Genomic DNA, 21,665 nt, shown 5'->3' with positions numbered 1-21,665 from the left:
TTGCTTTTATATTTATAAATTATATGAATAGACTGTTTTATAAAAAATTTATTCATCTTAGACATTAATTTCTTATATTGGTAAAGATTTAGGTCTTAAACATGCACACATATACACACACTCATGCATACCCTTCCCTTTCTTCTTCATTCTTCCAATATTACAATTTTTGGTTAGTTTAGATAATCAAGGTTAACTATATTATTGTATTATAAATGTTTACTGCTGAGCTAAATATATTTTATGTTTTATTGTTCTTTTTTTTACTTATCTCTTGGAGTTAATTGCCTTTTTTTCTTTTTCTTTTTTTGGTTTGCCCTGTTTTCTTTGAAATCTTTAGCTAAGTATTACAGCTCCATAAAATACCTCTCAAAACAACTTCTCTCTCTTAGTTAAACCTAGTCGATAATTGACTTTTTAAAAAATATTTATTTCTTTATTTGACTGTGCCAGGTCTTAGTTGTGGTCTCTGGGGTCTTTGGGGATCTTCAGTTGTGGCATGCAGGATCCTAAGTTGTGGCATGCGGACTCTTAGTTGCGGCATGTGGGATCTACTTCCCTGACCAGGGGTCGAACCTGGGCCCCCTGCATTGGGATCATGGAGTCTTAACCACTGGACCACAAGGGAAGTCCCTAGATAGTTGATAATTAATATTTTTTCCTCCTGGATATGTCCATCTTGGAACCATCTGCCCTTCTCTGGGTCTAGTTTGTACTTCTTGCCCTGTAGGTCTGCTCCACAGCAACATGATGAGCCTTCCTTTGCCTTCGTCCTGGAAATTCCTTTGACCTTTAAAAGTTAGGATCTTCTGTAGACTGGCTTTCATGACTTCTTCGTTTTTGGATTGTTCCCTTGTTTTGGTGCTGCCTATCCCTCTTGGAGCTTCCTGAGAATGATTGTTTGAGATAAATTTTTTGAGACTTCGCACGTGTGAAAAAGTGTTTATTCTATTTTTGTGTTTGGTTGGCAATCTAGTAGATGCACAGTTCTATGCTGAGAATCATTTTAATTCAGAAATTTGAAGGTATTGCTCCCTTGTCTTCTGTCTTCCAATATTGATACTGAAAAGGCTGGAGCTATAACTCTCAGCCCCCAGGAAGCTTTTGGAATTTTCTGTTTTCTCTATTTTGTTCTGAAATTTCACAGTGATGAACCTGTACCTTGTTTTTTAAAAAAATTCATTGGTTTATACTTGATGGGCCTTTCAATCTGGAGACGCCCTGAGGCTGGTGCAACTCTGACAAGTTTCCCAAGAACATAAATATTTGTTATGTATAAGGGGTGGGTTAAGAGAGAAGATGAAGGACATTTTGACATCCTGTGGAGGATATGCTTTTTGTTCCTTTGTTCCTTTGTCTCTCCTCTACCTTCCAAAGGGCCTTACGTTTCCAAGGCCTTTGCTTCTCAGGGACTCTGAGGAGATGAATCGTTCGGTTGCTCCTAGACATTTATTGACATTTAGGTTGTAGCTGCTTATGTTTTTGAAAAGTTAGTTGCTACTTTTCATCTTTCAAATGTTTATTGCGGTCTCTTTATGCTTGAAATTTTTCCTCTCATATTGTCTTTGTCTTAAATATGTACGTATATATGTATATATTTGTGTGCGTGTGTGTATATATATGTATACACACACGCACACATACAAACACACACACTTCATTTACTGTCATTTGAATGGGATTTGAATGTATCAGTGTACCAGTGCTTAACCTGGATTTCCTAAAAAAGTTTTTAAACTTATGAAATATTTCAAACCAAAAAGTAAAGAGAATGTTATAACAGTACCCATCTTTAACAGTTATCAACATTTTGTTTCTTTTTGTTTGTTTCATTCTCTCTTCCCCCAACTTATTTTAAATATTAATACTATTATTTGTTGTTGTTGGACTATTTTAAAGTACACTTCAAAAATCCTGTCATTTCACTCATGAATACTTGAGTATGAATCTCTAAACGATTACTATCATTCCTGAAAATTAACAGTGATTCCTTAATATTTAATACTCAGTCCATGTTCAGTTTCCCCTGATTGTCTCAGAAATGTCTTTTTAGAGTTTGAAGTTGGATTCTAATTTGTCTGTAGAATATTGCATATTTGGATTTGGATCTGATTTCATCTTCACTGTGTCCTTTACCTTGTTCCTCTCTCCACCTTATTTTCTTTAAATTGGGAGTTAGATCTCAGACTTGATTGGATTTAGGTGCAGGGTTTTGTTCTGTTTCTGTTTCCTGTCTGTTTTGTATTGTTTCCTGAGACTACTTCCTAGGAGCGCTGTGTACTTCTTACTGCATTTTATCAGGAAGCACATAACCTCTGGTTGTCCCACTTTAAGTGGTGATAAGGTTGATCAGCAGGTTCAGGTGGTGTGAGCCTGATTCCTCCATTTTAAAGTTGCCCATCAACTGTTCACCTAATGGATTTAGCTTCTATTTATGCTGATTATTAGATAATTTCAGTGTTTCTCAAACTTTAGTATGCACCAGAATCTCTTGGAGAGCCGGTGAAATTTTTGTAAACAATAGATGGTCCTTGGAAATTTGAGGACTGATGTTGATGTTTGAATGCCGAAGTGGTTCTTTGTACCACAACTGTAGCTGTGATCTTCAGTTTTACAAGCTTCTAATAAAGCTAGTTAATATAGGCTGTATCACTCATTTCTTGTGCTTGTATCTGGCAAATGTGTCTGCTATTTTTTAAAAAATATATAATAGCTTCATTAGATATAATTTACACTTTATATAAATTATAAATTTATAATTCACCCACTTAAAGTGTGTAATTCAGTTGTTTTTAGTTTATTCACAAAGTTATGCCGCCATCACCACAATCAATATTAGAATTTTTTTTTTTTGGCTATGCTGCATGGCTTATGAGATCTTAGTTCCCTGACCAGTGATCAAACCCAGGCCTCCTATAGTGGAAGAGTGGAATCCCAACCACTGGACTGCCAGGGACTTCCCAATATTAGAACGTTTTTATCACCAGAAAAGAAACCTTGTACCCATTAGCAGTAATTCTCAATTACCCTACCCACTACCACCCACATTCCCCCAGCCTTAGACAACCACTAATCTACTTTCTGTCTCTGTAGGTTTTCCTGTTCTGGACATTACATATAAATGAAAGTGTACAATATATGGTCTTTTGTGACTGGGTTCTTTTACTTAGCATATGTTTTTAAAGTTCATTCATGTTATAGCATGTATCAGTACTTTAGTCCTTTATATTGATGAATAATATCTCATTGTATGGGATATCATATTTGTCCGTTCATCAGTTAGTAGACATTTGGGTTGTTTCCACTTTTTGGCTGGCTATTATGAGTAATTCTGCTGTGAACTTTTGTGTACAAGTTTTTGTGTGAATGTGTTTTCATTTCTCTTGGGCATATATTAGGAATGAAATTGTTGGGTCATACGGTATGTGTAAAATTTTGAAGAACTGCCATTCTGTTTTCCAAAGAATCCACTGACATAGCTTTGTGCTGCTGAGACAAAATATCAACCTAGAATTGATATATAGTGAGACTTGTTTGAGAGTCTAACATACATATATATGTGACAAACAAAAGGTGAGGGAATTCCACTAATAGAAAAATGTTTGCAGTGCAAGAATAAATGGTTAAGATAAACAACAAGGTCCTACTGTATAGCACAAGGAACTATATCCAGTCTCCTGGGATAAACCATAATGGAAAAGAACATTAAAAAAAGAATGTATATATGTGTAAAGCTGAGTCACTTTGTTGTACAGCAGAGATTGGCACAACGTTGTAAATCAACTGTACTTCAATTAAAAAAAATAAATGGTAAGGAAAAAGAAACGGACAATATAAAATGAGACACGTGGGTAAATCTACACAGATACTGGTAGTATAAAAACAACAGACATGTCAAACAGAGCTTAAATATTGGAAAATAGTACCATGCTAGAGGGTAGTTGAGATGGAGAGAATGAAGTAGAATTAAAACATTCTGTGGCCATAAACAAGACCAAAAGACAACGCTCAGAATGGGAGAAAATATTTGCAAATGAAGCAACTGACAAAGGATTAATCTCCAAAATTTATAAGCAGCTCATGCAGCTTAATAACAAAAAAACAAACAACCCAATCCAAAAATGGGCAGAAGACCTAAATAGACATTTTTACAAAGAAGATATACAGACTGCCAACAAACACATGAAAGAATGCTCAACATCATTAATCATTAGAGAAATGCAAATCAAAACTACAATGAGATATCATCTCACACCGGTCAGAATAGCCATCATCAAAAAATCTACAAACAATAAATGCTGGAGAGGGTGTGGAGAAAAGGGAACACTCTTGCACTGCTGGTGGGAATGTAAATTGATACAGCCACTATGGAGAACACTATGGCGGTTCCTTAAAAAACTAAAAATAGAACTACCATACAACCCAGCAATCCCACTACTGGGCATATACCCTGAGAAAACCATAATTCAAAAAGAGCCATGTACCAAAATGTTCATTGCAGCTCTATTTACAATAGCCAGGAGATGGAAACAACCTAAGTGTTCATCATCGGATGAATGGATAAAGAAGATGTGGCACATATATACAATGGAATATTACTCAGCCATAAAAAGAAACGAAATTGAACTATTTGTAATGAGGTGGATGGACCTAGAGTCTGTCATACAGAGTGAAGTAAGTCAGAAAGAGAAAGACAAATACCGTATGCTAACACATATATATGGAATCTAAGAAAAAAAAATGTCATGAAGAACCTTGGGGTAAGACAGGAATAAAGACACAGACCTACTAGAGAATGGACTTGAGGATATGGGGAGGGGGAAAGGTAAGCTGTGACAAAGTGAGAGAGTGGCATGGACATATATACACTACCAAACGTAAGGTAGATAGCTAGTGGGAAGCAGCCGCATAGCACAGGGAGATCAGCTCGGTGCTTTGTGACCGCTTGGAGGGGTGGGATAGGGAGGGTGCGAGGGAGGGAGACGTAAGAGGGAAGAGCTATGGGAACATATGTATATGTATAACTGATTCACTTTGTTATAAAGCAGAAACTAACACACCATTGTAAAGCAATTATACTCCAATAAAGATGTAAAAAGCAAAAAACAAAAACATTCTGTGGTTCTAGGGGGCTTCCCTGGTGGCATAGTGGTTAGGAATCCGCCTGCCAATGCAGGGAACATGGGTTTGAGCCCTGGTCCAGGAAGATCGCACATGCCGCCGAACAACTGCGACCGTGCACCATAACTGCTGAGCCTGCACTCTGGAGCCTGTGATCCGCAACTGCTGAGCCTGTGTGCCACAGCTGCTGAAGCCCGTGTGCCTGGAGCCCGTGCTCTGCAGCAGGACAAGCCACTGCAATGAGAGGCCCGTGCACCAAAGCGAAGAGTAGCCCCGCCTCGCCTCAAGTGAAGAGGGCCTGCGTGCAGCAACAAAGACCCAACGCAGCCAAAAATAAATACATTAATTAAAAAAAAAAATTCTATGGTTCTTTTATCTTTTGAGGATGAAGATAATAAAGTATGAAGTATGCATGTTAAAATTTCAAGGTTACATGGTAAATTGAAGTATGTAACTTCCAAATTAATAGAAGAAATGGAATGTAGAAAAAAATGTATGAAAGGATAGGAAAAGAAACAAGTCACAGAACAAGTGCAAAGAAAGAGAATAATGTACTAGTGGAAATAAATTCCAGCATATTATAAGGATCGTATTAAGTGAAGGCAGACTAAATAATGCAGTTAAGACAAAGATTTGATAGGCTGGAAAAAAATTAAATTCAGCTGTATGCTACTGTTTAAGATACATACCCTAGTACACCAATACAGAAAGATTGAAATCAAAAAGGTAGAGAAAGATATCTAGAAAACCAAAAGAAAGCTGGTGTAGCTCCAGTCATACCAGATAAAATAGAGTTTAAGACACAAAAATTATTAGTGATAAATACAATAATAAAAGGTTAATTTACCAAGAAGTTTTGATATGTTTTGATAATATGTAAGCAGAAATTGTCAAGGAGAAATGCATACACTTACTATAGTAGGTGAGTTTTAACATACCTGTCCTAATTATTGAAGGTGAAGTAGAAAAAAATTATTAAGAATAAAAAAGATTTTAAAAACACAGTCAACACTTGATTTAATGGACATACAGAAATCTGCAATTGGAAGTTGGAGGTAACACATTCTTTTCTAACATTTATAGAACAGTTATGGAAACAACTTATGAGTCAAAGGAGAAGAAATCCTAAATGAAATTTTAAAATAATTAGAAGTGAATTGTAATAAATGCCATATTACAAAACTTGGGATGTAGCTAAAACCTCACTGACAGTAAATTTATAATTTTTACATAAGAGGGAAGGTTGAAAGTTTAATGAGTTGAACAACTGCCCCTTCTAGGGCTAGCTAATTCCTAGAGATAGCAAAGGACTCCTCCAGAAGTGTGCCTTTCATGTGCAAACCAACCAATCCTCCTTTGGTTGTACCCTCCACCTACCTCCTATATTGAGCTCTTACCCTCCTGGGCCACTACTTCCCTGCTCTAATCACCCCAGGGCCAGGTACCAACCAACTAGGGGCAGTTTCTGTACCATGGAGACCACTGAAATTATTCCAAGTAGCCAATCCTAAACCTGATTAGCTTGTTTACTTTGCCATTCTTTCCTGTGAAAACCACAATAAAGGTTCTTGCCTCATTTTCCTCCCATTCCTTCTGCCTCCTGACCCACCCTGGTGCTTCCCCATATGGCCTGTTGTGGTCTGGCATTCTTCCTAATTCCAGGGAATTGTGAGTATAAATTTCTTTCTTCATGGCAGTTATTTCCATGTCTGTGTCTTACCATACCTGATTAAAACAAATCCTGGGTTCATTTTAAAATCAGTATAGCTTTATGAGTTTGGACAAATGTATACAGCTGTGTAACAGCCACTACAGTCAAGTTGTAGAACTTTGTATAACCCTCAAAAGTTCCCTTGTAGTTAGTAACCAATCCCTGCTCACCCTGCCCCCAGACAATTTCTGATCTGCTTTCTGTCACTACAGATTAATTTTGCATATTCTAAAATTTCATGTAAATGAAATCCTACCCTATGTACTCTTTTGTATCTGGTTTCTTTCACTCAGCAGAATGTTTTTGAGATTCATCCATGTTTCTGCTTATTTCAGTAGCTCATTGCTTTTTATTCCATTATAGTATTCCAGTATCCCATTATATAAATATACTAAAATTTGTTTATCCATGTACCAGTTGATGAATATTTAGATTACTTCTGGCTTGTGGGGCCTATTATGTATAAACCTGCTATGAACATTCATGTATAAGTCTTTGTATGAACACGTTTTTGTTTCTCTTGGGTAGATACCTAGGAGTGGAATTGCTGGTTTGTAAGCAAGTGTATACTTAATAAGAAATCACCAAACTGTTTTCCAAAGCACTTGCACAAGTTTACTTTCTCACTAAAAATGTGTATGATAATTCCAGTTATCATCAGCACTTGTGGGTGTGTAGTGGCATCTGACTGTAGTTTAATTTGCCTTTCCCTTATGCCTGGTGATGTTGAGCATATTTTTTGGTGTTTATTGGCTGTTCATATGTATTCTTTTGTAAAATGTCCAATTATTTTGTCCATTTAAAAATTGAAGTACTACTTATTATGGGTTGTAAGACTTCTTTATGTATTCTGGATAAAAATTCTTTGTTAGCTTATTTTCTCCGATCTCTGGTTTGCATCTGTTTTTTAGTGGTATCTTTCAAAGATCAGAAGCCTTAAATTTGGTGAAGTTTCTTAGTTTATTATATTTTAAAGATTTTATATATATGTTTTTGTGTGTGTGTTCTAAACAATTTTTGCCCTACTCTAAGGTCAAGAGATTTTCTCCTGTTTTCTTTTATAAATTTTATAGTTTTTGAGGTTTTATGTTTAGGTCTATGACTTATTTTTAGTTAATTTTTACATATGGGGTGAGCTCAATATTTTCCGTACGAGTATCTAGCTTATCCAGCACCATCTGTGGAGATGCTTGCTTTTTTTTTTTTTGCGATACGCAGGCCTCTCACTGCTGTGGCCTCTCCTGTCGCGGAGCACAGGCTCTGGACGCGCAGGCCCAGCGGCCATGGCCCACAGGCCCAGCCTCTCCACGGCATGCGGGATCCTCCCAGACCAGGGCACGAACCCGTATCCCCTGCATCGGCAGGCGGACCCCCAACCACTGCGCCACCAGGGAAGCCTGAGATGCTTTCTTTTGATTTTTGCTTAATTACCATGTGTTAACATGTCTTTCTCTTGTATTGATGCATTCTGGTTCAGAAGAAATTTCGCAATAAACAATAATAAATGCCATCTATCATATACTTGAAATAGTGTAGTATAAGATTATGCATGTTTTTGAAATGTAGAAAAAGATAAATTATGAGGTTTTATTGTAATAATCAGCCAAAGCACAATGCACTTTTACATAATGTGTGTCGTAAATAAGAATGTTTACTTTGGGCCTTAGTCTTAGCTGCACATAAAAACTGAAAATATTTTTATTCAGCTATTCTAATCAGTCTAGGGAGTGAAAGTAGTAGAAGACTGCTTTTAGTAGAATTTCCAACTCCAAGAAATGTTGAATCCAGTGGTAGAGGTTCTGTGTATATCTAAAAACAGAACACATATTTGGTAACATGTCGGAAAAGGAATGACCTTTATTTATTATTTATTTATTATTATTTTTTTACATCTTTATTGGAGTGTAATTGCTTTACAATGGTGTGTTAGTTTCTGCTTTATAACAAAGTGAATCTGTTATACATAGGACCTTTATTTTCTAATTTGCTGATGTGTACCTCAGAATCAACTGTGGATTTCTTTAAAAAGCCTTCAGGCTGCCCTACTTGGAATTAATTCTCAATCTTCTATGATTTTGGGCAGGTGATTGTTTTGGTTTGTTTTGAAGCTCTCCAACATGATTTTGATGTACAGCCCAACTTATCAATCCCTGATTATACTCCATTTTCTCATTTGACCTCTCAGTCATCCTGTGAGACAAGTAGTGTTAGCTCAGTTTTGCACATGAGGAAGATGAAGCTTAATGTGATTATATACCTTCCTCCACAAGGGATATAAACAAGAAACTTAACAGAAAACATTTAAAAAATGACCTTTAAACATTTTGAGTGATGCTTAACCTCAGTAATTAAAAAATACAAATCAAGATGTCATGCCTATAATTCACTAAGCTGTCTAACAAAGGTTAAAAAGAATGATATATTGTTATGGTAAAAGAGTGGTGAAGCAAGCCCTATTTTATGATTGTGGAGTGTAGGTACAACTATTTTGGAGAGCATCAGTTGTGTAAAAGTGATCATGTAAGCATATTCTGATGTTTATTAAAGCATTATTTGAAGTTGTTTCCAGTTTAAGTTGTTAACTGTGACCATAATTAGGAGATCGATTAAATAAGTTATGGTATATACATTGGAACACTGGGTAGCTCTGTAATAGAATATGGTAATTTTGTATTCCCTGGTAGAGATTTACACATATATTAAATTTTAAAAAGTTGCTGGGTAGTATGCAGTGTGATCTTGCTTTTATAAATGCATGAGAGTTAAACATTGAATTCTGTTAACGTGGCTATTTGTACATACTTATAGGAAAAAGTCTAGATGGAAACAGAAAAGTGTTGAGAGTGGTTAGGTCTGAGAAGAAGGATTGGTAGGGTGGGTGTTTCATATTTTATACCTGTTTGTTGTTTGTATTCACCTGGCTGTTGCAAATAAGGTCTGTTGTTTCTGTAATTTTAAAAAGATATAAATGTGAAAAATGTAACTTGGTCAAGATCAACACAACTGGCAAGTGGCATAGCTAAGACTTGGAATTCTCAGACTCCAAAGGAGAAATTTTTCAGAGAAATATTAACCCATGTGATAATGAATTTTAACTGATTTGTAGTAGGAAAGCATTAAAATTTTTTTGTTTTTAAAATTTACATACAATAAAATTCCCTTTTTGTGGTATAAAGTCCTATGAATTCTTTTTAAAACAAACTTTTTATGGAAGAATAGCATACTTAAGAAAAGTGTCCACATTTTAACCATTCAGCTCAATGAATTTACACGTGTTGCCAGGTAACTGGTACCCAGTTCAAGAAACAGAACATTGCTTGTATTTCTGAAGTCCTCCTCATGACCCTTTCAATCCCCACTCTCCTGACTTCAAACACCAGGGATTAATTTAGCCTGATATTGAGCTTTATATAAATGGAACCATACATATGCTCTTTTCTTTGTCTGGCTTCTTTTTTGCTCAACATTATGTTTGTGTTTATCCATATAGTGTATGTAGTCTAGTTTGTTTTCATTGCTGTAGGCCAGGATTTCTCAGATGTGGCCCTATTGACATTCTTTGTTATAGGGGAGGCTCTTCTGTGCATCAAAGGATGTTTCCCAGCATCCCTGACCCCAATCACAAGATGCCAGTAGCACGCCCCCCAGTTATGACAACCTAAAATGTCTCCAGATGTTGCTGAATGTCCCCTGGGGAGGCGGGCAGAGTCTGGTTGAGAACTACTGAAGTACAGTATTCCTTTGAGTATGCCACAATTTATTTACCCAGGCTACTGTGTTGATGGATATTTGGATCATTTCCAGTTTGAAGCTGTAAAGAATAATGTTGCTATGAACATTTTTGTACAAGCTTTTTTGGGAGGGTATATCCACATTTCTGTTGAGCATGTATGTTGGATTGAATTTATAGGTTATAAGATATGTGTATGTTCAGCTTTGTTAGATTTTGCCACATTATTTTCCAAAGTGGTTGTACTAATTTTTACTTTACCAGTCATGTATGAGAATTTCGTTTTTCCACATTCTCATGAGGCTTAAATTTGAACTATGATATTTTGAAGTTTAGGGCCTGAGTTTTCTTCTTTTTTGTGTACCCACTGGTTGGCACAGTAAATGACACACAGAAGATTCCAGTTGCTGAGTGAATGAAGGCATGAGTTCTGGCCCTCTGCTCTAATGTCCTGTGATCTGGATGACATATAGCTCAGCTCTGGCATTTGGGAAGCAGTTACCCATCACAGTTGCTCTTTCCTATGTTGATGACAAGGTCTCCCTCCCCACCATCACCAACAGCTTATGGTCTCCAGACAAGGCCATGTTTTCACTTTCTTGGTGAGTTTCATGAACTGACAGCTGTCAAAGCCAAATGTCAGTAACTGTGATATCAAAGGTTTACTGAAATTGTTTTTAAGGTTTGTCATTTAAACAAGACTTTCTGGTCAAATGAGAATCTGTTTTTCCTTTTATACTGTAACTATATTTTCAGAGGGATGGAACTCTTTTTTTTTTTTTTTAAGTGATTGTGTTTAATGGTTCCACATGTTCTGCATATACCGTAAATACTAAGTATGTTGAAGGCAGATACTATGCCCTCCCAGGTTTTTTGGAAGCACATATCGCTACCACTGTATCATCATCATCATTTTCATTAGCACCATCATTAGTGTCATCATGTTGCTTCTGTATGAAGCTTCATATATGTGTATATGTATATAATTTACTGAGGTGAAATTCATATAACATAAAATTAACCGTTTTAAAGTGAACAATTCAGTAGCATTTAGTGCATTCATAGTATTGTGTAATCATCACCTCTATCTGTCTACTTTTAAGTAGTTCCAAACATTTCCAAGACTCCAGAGCAAACCCTTTATCCATTAAACAGTTTCTGCTTCCCTTCCACCTTAACCCCTGGCAACCACCAATCTGTTATCTGTCTGTGTGGATTCATCTATGTTGGATATTTCATATCAGTAGAATCATATGATATGACCTTTAATGTCTGGCTTCTTTCACTTAGCATAATGTATTCAAGATTCATCCATGCTATAGCATGTTTCATTGCTTTTTATGGCTGAATAATATTGCATTGTATGTACATACCACAGTTTGTTTATCCATTCACTTGTTGATGGACATTTAGGCTTATTCCACTTCTTGGCGATTGTGAATAGTGCTGGTAAGAACATATACATATATTTATTTTCATTCCTAATACATGACTAGATTATTGCAACCACCACCACTGATACGGAACAATTCCAGTGCCCCAAAGAATTCCGTTGTGCTGCTCCCCTGCAGTCAGACCCTTCCTGCCTTCTAACTGTTGGCAACCACTGATAGTGGATTTATAGCAGTAAGAAATCTAAGTAATATCTCAACTATGTAGTCTGGCTTTCCTTAAGTATATAATGGATATCTGAAAAGTTAAATTTTTAGAATTAGAGACGATGTTTTAGAAGCTGGAGATTAGAAATACTTTTTATGTGTTTACTAAATTCAGTTTTTCCAACTTGTTAATTATGATGAGGAGTAAATAAAAATTACTAGCATAAAACTCTGCAATTACCTAGAGAGCAGAGCTAACTATAAAGAGTGCTATCTTAAAATGTTTTATAAATACAACATGAAATTATTAGATTAGATAGGTTTTTGTGTTGTTTTAGTGAACTGTTTCTTATCCTTAACCGTTTTGTTTTGTTTGTGTACAAAAGATGTCTTGGGATTTTATGTTTTATTCCCGTCAGATCTTCAGTTAAATATACACTGATATGTTTTATATGTTAATTTTAAAAGCTCAGAGGAAAGATTATTCAGCTTTCTGAAAACATAACATGCACAATAAAATAACTGTTTGCTGGGGGAGGGGGAAAAAGTCCTGTTGTCTTCTAGTACCAGTTGGTATTACGTAGGTTTGTTTGGTGTCTCATGTCTTATTTATAGTAGTTTGGAGCTGGAACTAAATACTAAACAAACACTAATGTTCCACTGTAGCTTAACTATGCATTAGAGTCTTTCTTTGATCATAATTATTTTTACTTGTGCATATACTTCTATGAAACTAGGAACTTCTGAGAAACTGGCAACTTGCTTGAATCCAGTCCATTTCTATATACCTTAATACAGAAGCAATATGTAGCACACTTAAATTTACTTACTTGTTTAGGTGATATTTATAAAAGCTTTATAATTCTATGAATAAGTTATGAATTAATAGAAGATACTTAATGATCTTCAGTAATTAACTGAGAGAGATTGTGAGGAAACATTTATCAGTACTGTTTGTCTGGCTGTAGAAGCTTCTCAGACTCCTCCTTCCTCTCAAGAGAAGAGCTTTTGTTGGATTGTGAAAATGACTATACTACCCAAAGCAATCTACAGATTCACTGCAATCCCTATCAAACTAACAACGGCATTTTTCACAGAACTAGAACAAAGAATTTAACAATTTGTATGGAAACACAAAAGATTCCAAATAGCCAAAGCAATCTTGAGAAAGAAAAATGGAGCAGGAGGAATCAGGCTCCCTGACTTCAGACTATACTACAAAGCTGCAGTAATGAAGACAGTATGTTACTGGCACAAAAGCAGAAATATAGATCAATGGAACAGGATAGGAAGCCCAGAGATAAGCCCATGCACATATGGTCACCTTATCTTTGATAAAAGAGGCAAGAATATACAGTGGAGAAAAGACAGCCTCTTCAATAAGTGGTGCTGGGAAAACTGGACAGCTACATGTAAAAGAATGAAATTAGAACACTCCCTAACACCATACACAAAAATAAACTCAAAATGGATTAAAGACCTAAATGTAAGACCAGACACTATAAAACTCTTAGAGGAAAACATAGGCAGAACACTCCATGACATAAATCACAGCAAGATCCTTTTGGACCCACCTCCTAGAGAATGGAAATAAAAACAAAATAAACAAATGGGACCTAATGAAACTTAAAAGATTTTGCACAGCAAAGGAAACCATAAAAAAGACTCAAAGACACCTCTCAGAATGGGAGAATGGGAGAAAATATTTGCAAACGAGGCAACTGACAAAGGATTAATCTCCAAAATATATATATTGAGCTCACGCAGCTCAATATCAAAAAAACAAAGAACCCAATCCAAAAATGGGTGGAAGACTTAAATAGACATTTCTCCAAAGAAGATATACAGATTGCCAACAAACACATGAAAGGATGCTCAATGTCGCTAATCATTAGAGAAATGCAAGTCAGAACTACAATGAGGTATCACCTCACACCGGTCAGAATGGCCATCATCAAAAAATGTACAAACAATAAATGCTGGAAAGGGTGTGGAGAAAAGGGAACCGTCTTGCACTGTTGGTGGGAATGTAAATTGATACAGCCACTATGGAGAACAGTATGGAGGTTCCTTAAAAAACTTAGAACTACCATATGACCCAGCAATCCCACCACTGGGCATATACCCTGAGAAAACCATAATTCAAAAAGAGTCATGAACCACAGTGTTCGTTGCAGATCTATTTATAGTAGTCAGGACATGGAAGCAACCTCATTGACACATAAATGGCTAAAGAAGATGTGGCACTTCTATACAATGGGTATTACTCAGCCGTAAGAAGAAATGGAGTTATTTGTAGTGAGGTAGGTGGACCTAGAGACTGTCATACAGAGTGAAGTAAGTCAGAAAGAGAAAAACAAATACCGTATGCTAACACATATATTTGGAATCTAAAAAAAAAAAAAGGTTCTGAAGAACCTAGGAGCAGGACAGGAACAAAGACGCAGACATAGAGAATGGACTTCAGGACACGGGGAGGGGGAAGGGGAAGCTGGGACGAAGCGAGAGAGTGACATGGACATATATCCACTGTGAAATGTAAAATAGATAGCTAGTGGGAAGCAGCCATATAGCACAGGGAGATCAGCTCGGTGCTTCGTGTCCACCTAGAGGGGTGGAATAGGGAGGGTGGGAGGGAGACGCAAGGGGGAGGAGATATGGGGATATATGTATATGTATAGCTGATTCACTATGTTATACTGCAGAAACTAACACACCATTGTAAAGCAATTATACTCCAATAAAGATGTTTAAAAAAAAAAGTGCTTTGTTGGGATAAATCACAAACCTGATGGCTGTATTTCTTAAAATTTTTCAAGTATTAAATTTTCTAGAGCTCTGAGAATTTGCAACTGTTTAAAAATCATATCACTAGATAATTTTAATTTTGCATTTATTCTTTCCTTGGTATTCTCTTTTTTTTTTTGTGGTACGCAGGCCTCTCACTGTTGTGGCCTCTCCCGTTGCGGAGCACAGGCTCCGGACGCGCAAGCTCAGCGGCCACGGCTCACGGGACCAGCCGCTCCACGTCATGTGGGATCTTCCTGGACACGGGCACGAACCCGCGTCCCCTGCGTCGGCAGGTGGACTCTCAACCACTGCGCCACCAGGGAAGCCCTTTTCTTGGTATTTGTTATCTGACTTTGCTTACCTCCTTCAACATGCAGACCTATGCTTTGGGATGCTTTCATTTTATACTGGGAGTGACGTTTATTAGTTGGCTTCATTACTCCTTCACAGTAAAAAAAAAAAAAAGTGTGAATGAATTTTACATAAAATTCTCATATAACATAATTTTACATAACAATGGAAAAGTAAGAAATTTAAAAAAAAGATATCAGGTGCGTGGCTTTCAAAGTTGATATTAGAGCTCTTAAAAGTCTATCACTCAAGACTTGTTCAATGTTGCTTTTTTAGAGGAAACATGAGTTGTCTCTGATAAACTGCTTTTGCACTATTTGTAAAATAAAGACTATCTTGACTTTGTTTTAAAAATGTAAAGGAGCTAAAAAATTGACTTCAAACATATACTCGGGTCTCCCTGGTGGTGCAGTGGTTAAGAATCCGCCTGCCAATGCAGGGGACACGGGTTCGAGCCCTGGTCTGGGAAGATCCCACATGCCGCAGAGCAGCTAAGCCCATGTGCCACAACTACTGAGCCTGCGCTCTAGAGCCTGCAAGCCACAACAACTGAGCCTGCATGCCACAACTACTGAAGCCCGTGCGCCTAGAGCCTGTGCTCCACAACAAGAGAAACCACCGCAATGAGAAACCCGCGCACCTCAATGAAGAGGAGCCCCCTTTCACGGCTACTAGAGAAAGCCTGCGTGCAGCAATGAAGACCCAACACAGCCATAAATAAATAAATAAATAAATACATACATACATACCAAAAACATATATTGGTGCATTCATTTGGTAAGCAAATTTTGTGCACTTTTTTTTTTTTTTTTTTGAAATGCCAGACATGGTGCTGGGCCTATGGAAAACAATGAGATTCTCTAGGGCAGGGATTCTTAATCATTTTTCCTGCCAAGTATCCCTTTGGCAGCTTGGGAAGGCGTATAGATCTCTTCTTAGAAAGATGTTTATAAACACATAAAACAAAAAACATAGGATTATAAAGGAAACTCACATTGAAGTCGTCAAAATGTTAAGTTTGTGAGATAGTAACATTCTGCATATTAACTCATTAAATACTGAGAACTATTATCGGATCTAGTAAGTATGGTACTTTTGAAATAATGAGGGTAAACAATTTTTCTACGATATGTGCATCAACTGTAGTGTGTTGGGACTATCTGTGATTCCTCTTGATGATCAAAGTTATAGGAACTACTAATACCATTGAGGTTTGTTGCCTACATTTTAATGGAAGGAAATGTTAAATTGTGGTTAGAGTTAGTGAAAGTAAATATGCCATTTTTTCCTTTATCCAAGTTCCTTTTGCACACCGAACTACAGATCCCTTGTGGGTTAGTAAACTTGACTTTAAGACTCCTCCTTTAGGAGCTCTTAGTTTAGGCTGTGAAACTGATACTTGAATAGGTAGTAAAAGCTGAAATCTGAGCAGGGATTTTGTCTCATCCATCTTTGTATTTTCATAATCCCACAATGACAAGTAAGTGTTAATTAAGCAGATGACTATAATATGCTCTAATAGAGCTATGTAAATAATTCTGAGCGTGCATAAGGGGACGTTACCTCTGTTTAGAGATTGCCTCTGTTTTTGTTAGAGGAGGTGGCATTGAGCTGCATCCTAAATTTAGGATACCCTGAATTTTCAGGTTGAATGAAGTAAGGGGGGGTGCTTATAGTTGAGGCATGCTCATAGGCATAGCCTAAGGAAAGGCTATGGCAAATTTAGTGATTATTGAGTTTTGGGATATGCATATAAGGGAATAGCAGGGAATGAGAAGTTGGGATCATGCTGGAGCTCACATTATAAGCAGAGTTTTGTGTAATACTAGGCATCTGGGAACTAGTGGTGTGTATAATGTGATCAGCTTTGTGTTTTAGGATGTAATCTCAGATGGCATTGTGACAGACAGATGGGACAGAATGGAGAGAGACTGGAAGCAGATGCCAGTAAAGGCACTGTTATATTTGTTACAAGTTAGAGAAGGTAGGTCATAACAGTAGCAGAAGGATGGGAAAGGAGATGCTGTATATCTGGGAGAAAAGGATTCAGTGTTTGGATATGAAATGTGAAGGAGAAGTTGTGGCTGAATCTACTCTGTTGGGAGATTGGGACATGGGTGATGGTAGTGCCATTAACCAAGGTAAGGAATACAAGAGGGAATAGTACGCATGGTGGAGAAGATAAGGAAGTTCAGCTGTACTTAATAAGGTTGAGCTACCTTGAGATTCAGGTAGAGGTTTCTCAGGCAGATAGTTGGGGCTAGAAATAGAGATTTTGAAATCTTTAAATCAGTGCATTACAATCATCTGTGAATTTTTTTTAAGGTTTGTTTTATTGAGATACAATTTACATGTATTAAAATTCTGTTTTTTAGGTTTGTAGTTTTTTTTAGGTTTGACAAATGTATAGTCATATAATCACCACCACAATTGAGATGTAGAACATTTCTGTCACATCAAAAAGTTCCCTTGTACCCCTTTTGTAGTTATTCTCCCCTCCTCCACATCCAGTTCCTGACAACCAACCATTCATCTGATTTTTGTCCCTGTAGTTTTGTTCTTTTCAGAATGTCATATAAATGAAACCATATATTATGTAGTCTTTTGTATCAGGCCCTTTCACTTAATATAAATGCTCTTGTGATTCATTTGTGTTATTGCATGTAGTAGTAGTTTGTTTTCGTTGCTGAGTAGTATTGCACTATGTGTGTGAAGTTTTTTATAAAACACACATACCTGGGCTCCAAATACTGTGTCTGAATTCAGAAAGATAGCTAGAAAATGGTAATGTGTTGGAAACTGGATGAGATGAGAGTATCAGGGAATAGAGTGCAAGGAGGTGACAGTGTCAAATGTGCACATTCAGAGGTTGAAGAGGGCATTAAAGAGGCTGTGCTTAGGTAACTTTTTCAACATTCGTTTAGAAGGGAAGGAAATGTGGCAGTAACATAACATGGAGATTTTTAGAGATAAATGGTTGGAAGAAACAAACTAGAGTTATAAGAAAAAGGAAAGATTGAACAAGAGACCAGGAGGGGTGGAATCAACTCTGTAGACTTGGAGAGGAAGAGGAACATCTTTCCTTTTAAGGTAAAAGGGAAGGTGATAGGATTGGGCTCTGTTACGATGATGGGGGAATGGTTATTTTTGAAAATTTGTGACCATTGATATGAAAGGAAATAAAGAGTCATTAATAGTTTTGTAGTAATGGAATGACCTGATGAATCATTATACTCCTGCAAGGTGAGTCTGGGATGAATTGGAACAGGAGAGCCTACAGTTAACAAAATGGCTATATCTACGTATGACATCTTGAGGGCTTGGACTTTTAGGATTGTCATGAGAAATGAAAGTGATAGATACTAGAGATATTTAATTTTTTGTTTGTGTGGTTTAGAGGTTATTTTGAGAATTGTTAGCCATTTAAACTATTAGCTAAAAAAATATTTGAAGGAAGATTGAATGACCTAATGGAATTGGTGTCATTGAGATGATGCTTAATTTTCCAAGCATTTGCTTTTACTATATATGCCTGTAGAATCACCACTGTGATTCTAAATTAACTTGTTTTAGTTCTTATTTGTGAATAATCCATAGCACAGTGACTCTTCTAAAACCTGTTTCTGTATTTTAGACAACCTCTCAATTTTCAAGGATTAACTTTAGGCTGATAATGAAAAATGAATAGTTTTAATTTTTCCTGTTTGAGAATTCATAATGCTTTAATATGATGATTGAGTGATGTTTGCTTTCTTTTAGATAACCTCTTGATTCTCATAAGTCCAGAAGCATTTTGTGAAATAGAAGACCATTCAGAACAATGGCCTTCAGGTTGATTATTAAATATATAAAATTCCAGCAGGCTGGTTTTAACACTTCTGTTTCTTCTATAACTTGGAAGTTAAACTTACTGACAAGCTACTAGCTAAAAAAAGGATGGTACGAGGTTTATCTGTGTATTTTGTGCAGTTCTTCATATTCTCAAAAATGCTGAGATTTTCTCAACCTAAAAATAGATAAAAACCTGTTAGTGTGGAGATCATTTTAGAAGTGGAGGGGAAGACAGAGAAAGAAACAAAAAAAGACATTACTGTTTTTTACTGACAGTAGAAGCTGTCAGTTCTCTGCTGGTGATTTTCAAAATCGTACCTCTGTCCCTGACTTTCTAGCAGAGATACACCCAGACACACATTTTAGCTTCCTTTAGGACATCTTAATTTTGACATCCCGCCAGTGCCTTAGGATAATTACAAAATCAAATTGTGTAGGCTTCTTATTTCTACCACTTATTTGAGTCAGGAATAGTTAACACTGTGTTAGTACCACATTTAATTATCCACTGAATGTTTTTGATTTTTGCTCTCTCAACTCCTTTTTTGACCATTGCCCTTACCATCATCCTTGGTCCAGTCCTGGTAATTTCAGGCTGGTTCTCTCTGTTACTATTATTATTTTTTAATTAATCAATTAATTTATTTTTGGCTGCGTTGGGTCTTCGTTGCTGCACGGGGGCTTTGTCTAGTTGCGGCGACCGGGGCTACTCTTCATTGCGGTGCGCGGGCTTCTCATTGCTGTGGCTTCTCTTGTTGCGGAGCACAGGCTCTAGGAACATGGGCTTCAGTAGTTTCAGCACGTGGGCTCAGTAGTTGTGGCTCACAGGCTCTAGAGCGCAGGCTCGGTAGTTGTGGCGCACGGGCTTAGTTGCTTCTCGGCATGTGGGATCTTCCCAGACCAGGGCCAGAACCTGTGTCCCCTGTGTTGGCAGGCGGATTCTTAACTACTGCGCCACCAGGGAAGTCCTCAGTTATTTTTCAATAGCACCTGTACTGTGTCACTCCCTTGCTAAAGAATATGTGATGTTTGTGGTTTTGGGGGTTTTGTTTTTTTGCGCATACCTGAAAGTTTTAGAATTCTTGTATGTGAAAATTTCATTGGGTGAATTTTACCTCTCCATTCCTATTTTCGAAATCTGTATACAACCTTTGGGTTTAGTAAGCCAGTGAAACTGCTGCATATATATTACTCTTACCTTACAAGGCCTAGTCAGTGCTGTGCCTGCCTCCTCATATCACAGTACCCCCTCAAGTGTAGAAATTTCTGAAGAATTTAGGATATATAATATATTGTAATACTTCATCATATAACAATTAATATTTTAGTACATACCCTATCTTCTTAGGTTATAGGCTTTTCCAGGGCTGGGCTGGCCATTTTTACCTCTGCAAAAGCCAGTTTTGACTTTTATGTATAATAATAATAAAGATAGATACTTGTAATGCTAATATTTCTGGAAGCATAGAATAAAGATAAGTATTTTTATATCTTAAGCTTATTTTTGTGCCTGGCACAAAATAGGTCCCTAGTTTAGGTGTGTTCAGTGAGTAAAATGCAATTAATTAATCAGTTAATAGTCACTTTTTATTGTATATTTATAATATGCCATGCATTGTGCTGTATGCTTCATACATATTAAATTTCTCTAAATCCTTACAACAATTGCATGACATAAGTATTGTTATTTACATTAATAGTTGTAGTATTTAACAATACAGCTAATAAATGACTGAGCTTGGACTTGTACCTTGGTCTTTCTGTTTTAAAACCACTTAATTGCTATACTCCTTCCCATAAAATGTGTTTATGTGAATTTATGTTTATAAGATTTCTAAATTTATGTTAGGCATCCTAAGACACTCTCATATTTAAGTGTTTGGTCGTAAATATGAAGCTTACTCTGTAAATTTACAGTCCTGAAATATAGCATAGTGATCTGTCCTGTACATTGCGCTCTTAAAAACTCTGAATTGACAAAAATTAGAGGGCAGGGTATACCCATTATAACTTCAAAATTGGAAGTGGTCTTCTAGGATTCTGATCGTAGAAAGGGAAAACAACTTGCCTAAGAAGTGAGACTCAAACCCAGACTATGTAACTGTGTATTGGGGTGTAAGCAAAGGTTTATAACAGAGACTGCAAAGTACAGTAAAGTAAGATAAAATGATCTCTCTCTCTTATATATTAATTAAAAAAAAACAAGAAGTAGGTAGGTAATTCTTGGTCTGTAGACAGTGCAGTTGCATGAAGTCATTTAATGATCCAAACTAGTAGGTGTGCTAGGACAGCTCTGCCATGTTTATCATGTGGTTTCCCTTTCTGAGTCCAAGGGGGCTGCACTAATTGTTGCTGTTTCCCAGCTATCGGGAGGGGGCAAGGAACGAAGAAGGAAAGCAGTTTGTATTTAGGGAGATGGCCTAGAAGTTGCACATGCTAGTTCCTCTTGTAGTCCATTAACTTGAATTTAGTAATATGGTCATGCTGAGATGCAAGGGAAGCTGGAAAATGTAGTCTCTAGCTAGGTAACCAT

General features: G+C 36.8%; 1 protein-coding gene across 9 annotated transcripts in view; it reads left to right on the top strand.

The window, feature by feature from the left end:
• The window catches only part of FNIP1 (folliculin interacting protein 1), a 131,422-nt gene that overhangs the window by 11,075 nt on the left and 98,682 nt on the right, over nucleotides 1-21,665 (top strand). The window contains exon 1 of one of the 9 annotated variants that reach the window (XM_089909284.1): nucleotides 4,836-11,164. The exons of 4 other annotated variants lie outside the window; for them this stretch is intronic. In XM_089909284.1, coding sequence (XP_089765410.1) covers nucleotides 11,025-11,164 — 140 coding nt within the window. In that variant the 5' untranslated portion in view covers nucleotides 4,836-11,024. Of the gene's footprint in view, nucleotides 1-4,835; nucleotides 11,165-21,665 lie in introns of those variants that run through there. 4 more of the 9 variants (XM_089909281.1, XM_089909279.1, XM_089909283.1 and 1 more) reach the window with 4 other exon arrangements.

Source organism: Delphinapterus leucas, chromosome 3 (assembly GCF_059928025.1).
Source record: "Delphinapterus leucas isolate spDelLeu-1000000601 "Yukka" chromosome 3, BTC_Dleu_Yukka2, whole genome shotgun sequence".
Taxonomy (NCBI): Eukaryota; Metazoa; Chordata; class Mammalia; order Artiodactyla; family Monodontidae; genus Delphinapterus; species Delphinapterus leucas.
This window is presented reverse-complemented; position numbering and strand designations above follow the sequence as displayed.